At 45.1% G+C, this 12,543-nt stretch overlaps 1 protein-coding gene across 1 annotated transcript; it reads right to left on the reverse strand.

Annotated features, from left to right (window-relative positions):
• Nucleotides 1–176: 176 nt before the first annotated feature.
• On the reverse strand, nucleotides 177–8,681 carry LOC139445071 (protein sll1483-like). The gene is made up of 6 exons (XM_071226151.1): nucleotides 8,436–8,681; nucleotides 5,199–5,422; nucleotides 3,718–3,904; nucleotides 2,683–2,784; nucleotides 1,929–2,039; nucleotides 177–587 (listed from the first exon to the last, which is right to left on the reverse strand). The coding sequence occupies exons 1-6, from the start codon at nucleotides 8,635–8,637 to the stop codon at nucleotides 454–456; spliced, it is 960 nt and encodes a 319-aa protein (XP_071082252.1). The 5' UTR covers nucleotides 8,638–8,681; the 3' UTR covers nucleotides 177–453.
• Nucleotides 8,682–12,543: the final 3,862 nt, after the last annotated feature.

The raw sequence follows: 12,543 nt of genomic DNA on the forward strand, positions 1-12,543 counted from the left end.
ATGATTATTTACAGACCAACTTCAAATACCTGGAATATAGCTGACAAACAAACACACACAAAACAAAGCCTTACCGTTATTTCCTGGCCTCTCGGTAAAGTGCGAAAGCGTCAGCAATATTCAATAGTTCAACAGTTAAAGCAGTTTAATGATGACAATGATACGTTTCGATGTACAAATATTTTATTGTAAATACAACAACGATAGAAAGGTGAAAACAATTGGAATATAAACTCACTGAACATTCAAAACTCCCCGAACAACAAAGAAGTACAAGCAAGACCATATATGGAATATTGATGACCATATACGGAATATTGATGACCATCTGGAGTCCGAGAACGTTGAGGCGATGACAGATGAAGTTCAGTGATCCACCCATGGCGGATATTCTCAACCTGCAGGTCCGGATGGGCGCCAGTCCGCTGTCATGAGATTGTGGTAACGTGTTGTTTATTTGTCCAAATGGAAAGACATCATTGGTGGAATGAGAACTTCGTCGATGACGTGGATGACACCGTTGGTGATGCTGACATCGGCAGCGATGACGTTAGCGGTGCCGGACCCGGTGTCTATGCTCACGCCGCCTGTCGAGGAAAGCCAGGTTTTGATTAAATGATTAGAACTAGTCAAGCCTATCTTGCCTGACTGGGTGTACGATACACAAAGCAAACTTGTCAAAGATTGGAGTGAGTGAGTTTTGTTTAACGCCGATATTATATAATCGGGAGAGGGTGGGGGTGGAGGGTGTTGGTGGGGCAACCGAGGTTCAAACCCACAATATGGTGTGCGCAAGGGACGCAACTCTGCACACTAACAGATAGGAGAACACACATGCATGACATCACACCTTCAGCTAAGTAACATATTGCGACTCCTCAACACTAGGGGGAGACGGACATGAGGTGCTGTGGACCTCTTCTTCCCTGAATCCCCACAGGGAGACAATCATGAGGTACTGGGGACCTATTCTTCCCTGAATCCCCACAGGGTGACAAGCATGAGGTACTGGGGACCTATTCTTCCCTGAATCCCCACAGGGAGACAAGCATGTGTACAGGGGACTATTCTTCCCTGAATCCCCACAGGGAGACAAGTATGGGTACTGGGGACCTGTTCTTCCCTGAATCCCCACAGGGAGACAAGCATGGGTACTGGGGACCTGTTCTTCCTTGAATCCCCACAGGGAGACAAGTATGGGTACTGGGGACCTCTTCTTCCCTGAATCCCCACAGGGAGACAAGCATGGGTACTGGGGACCTATTCTTCCCTGAATCCCCACAGGGAGACAAGCATGTGTACAGGGGACTATTCTTCCCTGAATCCCCACAGGGAGACAAGTATGGGTACTGGGGACCTGTTCTTCCCTGAATCCCCACAGGGAGACAAGCATGGGTACTGGGGACCTGTTCTTCCTTGAATCCCCACAGGGAGACAAGTATGGGTACTGGGGACCTCTTCTTCCCTGAATCCCCAGTGGGAGACAAGTATGGGTACTGGAGACCTCTTCTTCCCTGAATCCCCACAGGGAGACAAGTATGGGTACTGGGGACCTATTCTTCCCTGAATCCCCACAGGGAGACAAGCATGGGTACTGGGGACCTGTTCTTCCCTGAATCCCTACAGGGAGACAAGCATAGGTACTGGGGACCTATTCTTCCCTGAATCCCCACAGGGAGACAAGCATGGGTACTGGGGACCTGTTCTTCCCTGAATCCCCACAGGGAGACAAGTATGGGTACTGGGGACCTATTCTTCCCTGAATCCCCACAGGGAGACAAGCATGGGTACTGGGGACCTTTTCTTCCCTGAATCCCCACAGGGAGACAAGCATGGGTACTGGGGACCTGTTCTTCCCTGAATCCCCACAGGGAGACAAGTATGGGTACTAGGGACCTATTCTTCCCTGAATCGCAGTCATCACTCACCACTGGACACCATGACGGTGAAGTCCTGTTTGTTGAGGGTCGTCACCTTCATCTTGTTGGTCAGTCCGGCGCTGTAGAATGTGCCGCTCACGACGTGGTATTCAAGCACACCTGAAATTTACATAGTGCTTATCAATAAATTTCACAAGACAAGGGATGGTATCACATGTCCCGTGGCATTTTCACAAGTGGTGTATGAACCCTGGGCGAGGTCATCCGGTTGTAGAAATACCAAACAGAACAGGACCCAAAGGAGGAAAAGTATGTTTCATACCCAAGTAAAACAATTAATACACAATGTGAATTATATGTTTCTTGTTTAACGCCGCACTCAACAATATTCCAGCTATATGACAGCGGTCTGTAAATAATCGAGTCTGGACCAGACAACCAAGTGATTGACATCATGAGCATGAATCTACACAATTGTGATACGAGGATATGCATCAACCAAGTCATCGAGCCTGACCACCCGATTCCGTGAGTCTCCTCTTAACTTGGGATACTCAATGGTTAAAACAAAACCTGGATCACCGAAGTAAGCGAGTGGATTTGTAGTATACGACAGCAATATAACAGCAAGGCAAAGCGATATTTGTACCAATATGGCAGGGGGGAGGGGGGGGGGGGGGAGGGGTCGAACGGGGAATTACGGCACGGTGAGCGAACATGTGAGCCACTACACTAGAACACGAGAGTTTTCTAAAGGGTTCGGCTTGGCATACATCTGATGGCTAAAGGCCGTGTTACTTACTGGTGAGTTTAGTGAGGTTCTTCAGGAGGTTGTCCAGGGTGCCGGGGGGCAGTTTAGAGAAGGCCTCGTCGGTCGGGGCGAACACGGTGAAGGGGCCATCACCTACAACATATGTAGGTCAGGAGTGAGGGAGTTTTGCTAAAAGCAGTGAGCAATATTCAAGCAACACTTCATACGATCCATGAGCAACGATTCCTGGTCCGATTACATGCAATCTGCTAAGTCAAAGAGTCCGACCACCGGACCACCCGACCCACCGCCAGCAGCAGAGTGCCAGGGATCTGATTCCTGCACGGTACCCCCTGGTTCCCATGATGCTATATGTACACGTCTGTGGAGGCTGAGATGGGATGCTTACATGTTGGTCTTCGGTTCCATAAATGTGTTTGTTTGTTTGTTGTTTAACGCTGCACTCAGCAATAGTCCAGCTAGATGACGGCGGTATGTAAATAATTCAGTCTCGACCAGACAATCCAGTGATTGGCATCATGAGCATCGAACCACGCAACTGGAATACGATGATATGCATCAACCAAGTCAGTGAGCTTGACCACCCGATCCCGTTAGTCGCCTCTTACGGCAAGCATGAGTTGTTGAACACCTATTCTAACCTGGATCTTCACGGATCGTTTCCGTAACTAGTGTCGTTATTAACAATCACAATTTTCAACTTCTATACATTTACTAAAACAAACTAGAAGGATACTGAACTTAGGAAATAGATTTCTTAACTGAGAAACATACAACGCAGCTAACTGAGCATAGCAGCATTCTCAGCTGACAATAATTTCAATTGTAACATATCAAAACGTAGCTGAAATAAAAAAAAAGCGAGAAAAGAAGGATTGGGTATTTAAAGGTTATCTTTTATATGTACCCCTGACATATCGCTTATACAGAGACTGAATGATCCCAGCTACGAGCGATAACAACGACAGTCGAAGTAAACAACATGGAACAGAAATGGACTCCTTGGTCGGGTGCGACTGTTGTAAATAAGTGAATTCACAAGTCTGTTTCCCATGCGACACATACCGGCCAGAAACTGGAGGAGCTTGGCTGCAATGACGGCAGTTTTCAGTGTTTTGAAGCCGGGGACATTAGCAACCACGTCAACGACAGTTCCTGCTGGCGGCAGCATGACGCGACTCAAGCCGTGGATTACGCCGTTGGTGGCGTTCTGGTTGACGAGGACGATGGGGGAGCCCTGCGCCGTCACTACCTGGGGAGGAAATCATTAGTGACGTCACATAGATCACCTGGAACCTTATTAATCCGGACGCCGTTAGTCCACCTAATTTTGTGATTGATTTGTTGTTTTATGCAGCATTCAGCAATATTCCAGATATGTGGCGGCGGTCTGTTAATAATCGAGTCGGGACCAGACAATCCAGTGATTGACATCATGAGCATCTATCTGCACATTCGGGATAAGAGCTTGACCACCCGATCCAGTTAGTCGCCTATTAGGACAAGCATGGGTTGCTGAAGACCAATTCTAACCAGGATCTTCTCCGTGCAATGGACAGTTAGACAGGCGTTTCGTATGTTTTAATTCCGTGACTACTTTGAATGTATACAGGTTCAGGACTGGGTGAGTGAGTGAGTGACTTGGGTTTAACGCCGCTTTTAACAGTATTACAATTATATCACGGCGTGTCAGCTTAATCTGGGAGGAAAGCCCGAAGTGATGCAGGTCTCAGACGTTTACCACTTTAATGAAACTCGTGAGCTCGGGTATGGTGCTGACAAACCTAGAAACATAATCGGGAAGAACCGGGATTCGAACCCACAATCATAGGTTTCTGGCGTGCTCATGGGACGCAACTCTGCACATGGAATTGGGGTGCCTCAGACGAGTGGTCCACCCGTGCCCATTTTATCAGACTGAATAGGTCCCCTTGCAGTATGACATCCTTGTAAAGGTCTTCTCGAATGGATCGGGTGGACAGAGTGTCTTAAACCCCGTTGACATGCGCCCTTGGTCATGTTGTTAGTGACTGGCGTTCCCGGACACGGACAACTGAACGCCCCTGTGCCACAGCTGGTGTAAAAAACTGAGTGCAGCGTTAAACAGCATTTACTCGCACAGGAGTGAGTGAGTATGGTTTTACGCCGCTTTCAGCAATATTTCAGCAATATCACGGCGGGGTACTCCAGACATGGGCTTCACCCATTGTACACATATGGGGAATCGAACCCGGGTCTTCGGCGTAACGAGCGAACACTTTAAGGTAAATTCATATGGAAATTATGGTCAGTCATAAATTAACTGAGGGCATTCCAGAAGACGTTACTACATTTGGGGGTAGAGGGCAAAGATTCTTGTAATGACAGCCTCAACACCGGTGGCAGCAGTGATGCCGAGAGTTTGTGATCAAAGCAGTTACGGGACACAACTCTGTAGAGCAGGTGGCAGCAATGAGCTTGAAAGTTTCTGACATTAATTACTGTAAATAGAGAGGTGAGATTCCCCATTCTACAAGTACTCCGACGTTGACGTTGATAACGCTTACCTTTCCGCCCTGGTAGATGTTGATCCGGATAGGGAGGCTGTCGGCGAGGGACTTGGCCAGAAGCTCATTGGACAGCTGGGTGGAGTAGACCTCTCCAGACAACACGTGGTACAGCAGGACTCCCTTGAGGATGGTCACGTTCTTCAGGAGGTCTTTGATTTGCGGGGCGAGAGCGGCAAAGGCGTCATCTGTAGGCCCGAACACCGTGAAGGGGGCGGGGGGAGCTTAAAGAAAGTGAAATTACAGTTATTATCCGGAAATCCCCGTGTATACTGCTCATGTTTCGATACGGATAAACGGCATGTTCCACTACAGGGATGAACATACACAGGGGCAGTTTGGTTCGCGAGGAATAAAAGTAAAGTCCCGTTGATTCGAACTCCGTTAACTCGACATACCGTTTAAGACGATGTCACATAGGATGCCGCCAGAATCAAATAGTCAAACTCCCCTGTCTCGAACTGCGATATATTCGTTATACCGTGTATATATCGTTATACCTGTGCCGAAAGAAAGTTATCGTAAAACTCTTGTCTCGAACAACAAAATTCGTTATACCGTTTAAGACGATGTCACCTTTGCCGACAGAAACTAATAATATAAACTCCCTTGTCTCGAACTCCACTAACTAGTTAAACCGTTAAGACGAAGTCCCTCATGGTGCCGACAGAATCGAACAGAAAAACTTCCTTGTCTCGAAATACGGGATATATAAGTTTGATGGTCCCGGGGCCTTGACATACTGTGGTTTTGTCATGACAAGGACATGTGGCTTTTTACATACTTATTTGATTAATTTGTGGCTTTGGGAGACATTTTATGAGGGCTTCACAAATCTTCGGTTGAAGTCAGTCCTGTTTCGGCCGTGGCGAACAAATGCCAAGCTGTCTTGTGTGTACATTATATAACTACACACTCTTCCTCAGAATAAATATGACCCGTGAAGATTCCGGGTTAGAATAGGTCTTCAGCAACCCATACTTGCCGTAAAAGGCGACTATGCTTGTCGTAAAAGGCGACTAACGGGATCGGGTAGTCAGGCTAGCTGACTTGGTTGATGCATGTCATCGATCCCAATTGCGTGGATCGATGGTCATGATGTCAATCACTGGATTGTCTGGTCCAGACTCTATTATTTTACAGACCGCCGTCATATAGCTGGAATATTGCGAATAGTGCGGCGTTAAACTAACAAACAAAACAAAACAAAACAAACAGAAAAAATATGACAGTGGTGCAGGACTCAGTGAAGCTCAACATTGAATGACAGGTAAATAGATCATTTTTTCTGTTGCTCGATTCTAATTGTATAAAGCCACCGCAATATCACTTTTTGTTTTTGTTTTATATATTGCTAGACTTTCAAGACATACAATTTATTTCTCTGAAGAAGTCAAACCATTTCTGGCGATTTTCAGCATGACCAGTAAAACTTTTTTCTTTTTTTCCCTGTAAAACCTGATCACACACGAGTTTAGCGTGAACTGATGGTTTTAGTAAAATTGATGCAAGAGGAAGCGTATGGCCGTAATTTTTAATTTTTAGGTTGAATTGTATGTCAGGGTTAATCATATCACGGAACAAACCGCTTCCAATTCTTTTCAACAAATGGCAACTGTAGCATGTTTTACAAGTTACAACCGAGGCGGGAACCCACAGTGAACCGTAAATATTTAACGACTACAGCCTTTTAGGCAGTCAGGGTTCAAGGTCGACCAATTATTCGAATCACTGAATGAGCGTTATCACAATAATTTCCCACAGACCGACTGAACTGCCGAGTCTTTGGATACCCGTCAGACTTTCACATTATATTTATTCTATCAAACATATCGTAAACGTCTTCAGCACAATGAAATAAACCATTATCAGATCGATATGAGTAGACTATTTCTGGCAACCGCCTTTGTCTGCAGGTTTCAGCTGGGTGTGCAAGCCAAACACGTGTCACATCCACGTGACGTCTATACAAGGTGTTGTATAAAATCTTATCAGGGCCTAGGAAGCTTATATAATGTGTACGACATGGGGCAATGGGTGCATCTGGTCGCCGAAATGACCAGCAGACAAAGAAAAACACCTCAATATTTCTAGGATTGTTAATGTATATATTCATCGATGTCATCCCATCCCAAACTTTAGCACACAATCAAAGTTATAGTTTATCACAAGCGTGCTGAGACTTGGGTTAGTTCTTTCATAACACAAAATAACTTTTCTTCTTTTTTGTTTTGTTTATGTAACCCACGTTACCATTACATTTCTCTAAAGCATAATTACTCGATGATGCAAAACCGTCAAACGTAGTTCGCTACCCTCTCGTGGGAATAGAATCGTCCGACTAAGGTGCGTTGCACTGATTGGGTCCTCACGAATAATAACGACCCCTCGAAACAATGGACGCGCTCGAGTGCTATAATACAAATAGTAGTTCATTCACACGACACACATGCATTGATACATGCAGGGTTGTAGTAAAACTTGTACACGTAGTTTGTAAGCGAAAACGGCACGTGTACAGGTTACCTTGAATATCTGTTTATCACGTGCATTGCCTGACGATAAACGTGCAAGGGCGGATTCAGCATTTTAAAAGGAACGGGTCCACCTTATCAAAATCCTCTCACAGATAATTTAGTTACATAATACATTTGGTCTTCAAAAGCGTGTGTGTGTGTGTGTGTGTGTGTGTGTGTGTGTGTGTGTGTGTGTTGTGATACTCCTTTCTGAATGTGAGGTGGAATGGTTTAACGTCGCGTCCAAGATGAAAAGTATAAATATTATAAGTGACGAATATTTAATATCTCAGACAGGGTTTTGTTTGTTTGTTTTATGTTTAACGCCACGCTTAGCAATATTGCAGCTAAATCACGGCGGTCTGTAAATAATCGAGTCTGGACCAGTCAATGCAATGATTGACATCATGAACATCCATCTACGCAATTTGGATGTAATGACATGTAGAGAAATGAAGAGATTCTCCATGTTTCTTCCTATTATTCAAAGTCCATCTGACACACAAAAATCTCAAACATATTGTCCTTCCAGACACTAGATGTTAGTCGACGAGAAACATTATACGCTTTAAAGTTCTAAAGTGAAACTTTTTATAATCAAATTGTGAACATACTTGAAAATAAATTTAAACAACATGTTCACTGTCCATGGTGACCACGACGAGACCATTTACAGACCATGTACAATGTGTCCACAAAGGCCAAGGACAGACGCACTCACCTGTACTCGACAGCGTGTCCGCCAGACCCGCCCGCGTGACGAGATCAACCAGCGTCTTCTCTCCCAAAGTCTCGGCGAGCTGGGGAATATTTTCACCGTCGGTCAAGCCACCACCTAAATGCATCTGCATCCAGATGCCTTCACGCGTGAGTGCTGTGCATGTGCATGCAAGTGCAGCGAGGACGCAGATGACAGATTTCATTTCGGGTGCTTGAATCGCGTGCTTCTTTCTTCGATGAGAACCTCGAACTGCCCGGGAAAGACTGCGAGACTATTTATAGCATTTTTACGTTTATGTAAGTGATCACATGAGCAAAGTCTCGTGACTGCGTATTGAAGCGTGACCTGAAAACGTTGACCCGGGTGGGGGAATCCGAGACTATTCACGCTCACGCGGGAGCCGCAAACACACTTTATATAACACAGACTTATGTAATATAGCTCCTGGCCCAAGAAAATCAATTCTCGATTCCTTGGCAGGAAAGTTCATCTGGTAAAGCCACAGACAAATGGCGTACATCACTAAAATAATGATTAATGATACAAGTTTAGCTTTACGTGGACCCTGTGTAAACATATTGCTGCTTAAACCACAACGATATAACTCTGTACGAACAAACTCGCAGGCCTCGTTGTTTGCTGGTATAGAAGATATAGAAGGTGTAGTCATATATAAGATATATCAGATGAATAAGATCATAAAGCATTTCATACGACTTATTTCTATTCTATTTCCGTTTCTTTTCAGTATAATTTGTTATTGTTTATGAAATCACCTGAAGTCGTTTTAAGTGTTAAATGCCTGCAACTGCTTTTTTGTCGTTTTCAGTAAAATAGATTTCGCACCTTAATGAGTTATGCACAGTGCCTCATAGCATTCATTCACCTGATGTAGGAGTAAGCATACACTCCGAAACGTTGTGTTCCTCATAATAAAGAAGTTGACATCCATAAATTCTCTCCCTTGTGTGCCAGCTTTTTTAATTAACTCGTTGTACTTAAGATCTCGATGACGTTTATTTTCAGTCACTTTCAAACAATGACGACTAGTGATCTTATGTATCGACCTGAACTCTGTGTCCCATGAAGAGTTGAAAACCTGTAACTCCTAGTCCACATTCCAGATTCGATTATTTACAGACCGCCGTCATATAGCTGAAGTATTGCTGGGTGCGGCGTTAAACAACAAACGTGCACACGTCCCCAGTAGTGATCGCCTTTAGTGTTGAGTTGCCGGATTAACAAGAGTCCGGACTGTCGAGATGAAAAAAGAACATTTTATATTTACAACCGACATGTGTACTCAGTGAGTGAGTGAGTGTGTTGGGTTTAACGCCGATTTTACAGTTAAATCGCGGCGTGTCAGCTTAATGTGGGAGGAAAGCCCAAAGTGATGCAGGTCTAAGACGTTTACCACTTCGGTGAAACCAACGAGCACGGGCATGGTGCTGACAAACCTAGAAACATAATCGGGGCGAACCGAGATTCGAACCCACAATCATAGATTTCTGCCGTGCCCAGGGGACGCAACTATGCACGGCGAATCGCGGCGCCTCAGACGACTGGGCCACCCCTGCCCCCAACGTGTACTCAGAATGACATCTGAACGTGTCATGTCTAAGAGAGAGTGTGAGTGAGTGAGTGAGTGAGTGATTGAGTGAGTGAGCGTGTGAGTGAGGGTGTGAGTGAGTGAGTGAGTGAGTGAGTGTGTGAGTGAGTGAGTGAGTGTGTGAGTGAGTGAGTGAGTGAGTGAGTGTGTAAGTGAGTGAGTGAGGGAGTGAGTGAGTGAGTGAGTGAGTGTGTGAGTGAGTGAGTGTGTGAGTGAGTGAGTGAGTGAGTGAGCGAGTGTGTGAGTGAGTGAGTGAGTGAGCGGGTCTGTGAGTGAGTGAGTGAGTGTGTGAGTGAGTGAGTGAGTGAGCGGGTCTGTGAGTGAGTGAGTGAGTGTGTGAGTGAGTGTGTGAGTGAGTGAGTGAGTGAGTGAGTGAGTGAGTGTGTGAGTGAGTGAGTGAGTGAGTGAGTGAGTGAGTGAGTGAGTGTGTGAGTGAGTGAGTGAGTGTGTGAGTGAGCGAGTGTGTGAGTGAGTGAGTGAGTGAGCGAGTGTGTGAGTGAGTGAGTGTGTGAGTGAGTGAGTGAGTGTGTGAGTGAGTGAGTGAGCGAGTGTGTGAGTGAGTGAGTGAGTGAGTGAGTGAGTGAGCGAGTGTGTGAGTGAGTGAGTGAGTGAGTTGGGTTTAACACCGCTTTGAACATCAACATCTGTATCATGTCAGTATGATGTGAAGCCGGATGTGACGCACGTCGTTGACGTTTATCAAGGGTAATTTCTAGACTTAGCATGCATCATCATCTAGTGCAATTCTATGGATATTGGAACAAGGGACGCGGCGAGTTAAAGATCAACTTTTAAAGAAATATATATTTAATATGTACTAAACCGACACCCGAGCTAACGAAGTATCCTCAAACAAAATAAAAATCAGACGTCTAAGTTTGACGAAGGAACTCGACCTGCACAACACAATTAGAATTACATGTTATACAAACTGCTTGACCCGCAACACGGTCCTTGTGTTGGGGGCGGGACCCCGACGTCCCAGCGAGTCGGCAGTTTGCGACATCTGATCTGGGCTCACCTTTGGTTGGGTAGTTAAATTGGTCAGCTTAAATGTCTAAACTTCATTGAAGACGGAGCATAAGGTCAAACCTACCCCATTGTTTCATAACATGCCGTTAGAGTGCATCGCCAGTCACTGCCTCATTTCGTGTCTCTTTCAAACAGTAATTTGTGGAACAGGGACTACTATATGTTTGAATTCAGATGAGGTTCATCCTCGATTGTACGGTGTATTATATCTCCAGTGTAATTGGATACACACCCTGAGACCATTCGCTCTCGCAGATAACAATACCACGACGTTAAACAGTATGTTCAATTAAACTACCTTCATGTTCGAGACAGAGGCTGTGCTAAGACAGAGAGAGGAGATATGGTGACGTCACTTCCGAAACAAGCAGTGCAGCGAATGGACCCAGGGTGTTAATTACATTAGAAGTAATAGCCTTGATTGTCGGGGATGGTTTAAGTTGGAATAACCGCCAATTACAGTTAGCGTTTTAAATTTACTTTTGTTAAATAGAAATGACACTGGAGCCCATCAACTTTTTAAACATCTTGAAGAAGGAAACGTTTCTAATTTAAATTCTATCGTCAATGTTTGTGGTTTCCATGTTACTGTGAGAATACTGGTTATGATTTCCCCATTGGAGGAAACGTGCAGCACTGTAAAAGACTAAGGCAACTTGGGATTCCTTGTTGACCTAAATCCGTTTTAAACACCCAGCTCCTCTGGTAGTGTTGGTGTATTGCTGAATCTGGACACTGCGCATCTTCCATATGATCATTACAATATAGTTATTGCTAGTTATCAATACAATTGTTTCTGTTTGTGGGTATATATGAAGGGTATAATCAAACTGAAAACTTGGTCCGATAAATGGAAAACTATAACCTGGTCCCGATGTATAGGATACACTTCAGTACTGTGGCGTCAGTACAACATGTCTCACAACATCCTACTCACTAACAACTGTGGCGTCCGTACAACATGTCTCACAACATCCTACTCACTAACAACTGTGGCGTCCGTACAACATGTCTCACAACATCCTACTCACTAACAACTGTGGCGTCAGTACAACATGTCTCACAACATCCTACTCACTAACAACTGTGGCGTCCGTACAACATGTCTCACAACATCCTACTCACTAACAACTGTGGCGTCCGTACAACATGTCTCACAACATCCTACTCACTAACAACTGTGGCGTCCGTACAACATGTCTCACAACATCCTACTCACTAACAACTGTGGCGTCCGTACAACATGTCTCACAACATCCTACTCACTAACAACTGTGGCGTCCGTACAACATGTCTCACAACATCCTACTCACTAACAACTGTGGCGTCCGTACAACATGTCTCACAACATCCTACTCACTAACAACTGTGGCGTCCGTACAACATGTCTCACAACATCCTACTCACTAACAACTGTGGCGTCCGTACAACATGTCTCACAACACCCTACTCACTAACAACCGGTTG

Source organism: Haliotis cracherodii, unplaced genomic scaffold (genome assembly GCF_022045235.1).
Source record: "Haliotis cracherodii isolate W230 unplaced genomic scaffold, xgHalCrac1.p SCAF_6, whole genome shotgun sequence".
Taxonomy (NCBI): domain Eukaryota; kingdom Metazoa; phylum Mollusca; class Gastropoda; order Lepetellida; family Haliotidae; genus Haliotis; species Haliotis cracherodii.

Bases quoted from the DNA above. Each gene is read 5' to 3' on its own strand.
- LOC139445071 (XM_071226151.1), bottom strand. From the start codon at position 8,637: ATGAAATCTGTCATCTGCGTCCTCGCTGCACTTGCATGCACATGCACA. The intron at 5,423-8,435 runs GTGAGTGCGTCT...ACTTTCTTTAAG, and splicing joins GGACACGCTGTCGAGTACAG to CTCCCCCCGCCCCCTTCACG. The intron at 3,905-5,198 runs GTAAGCGTTATC...TTTCCTCCCCAG, and splicing joins ACATCTACCAGGGCGGAAAG to GTAGTGACGGCGCAGGGCTC.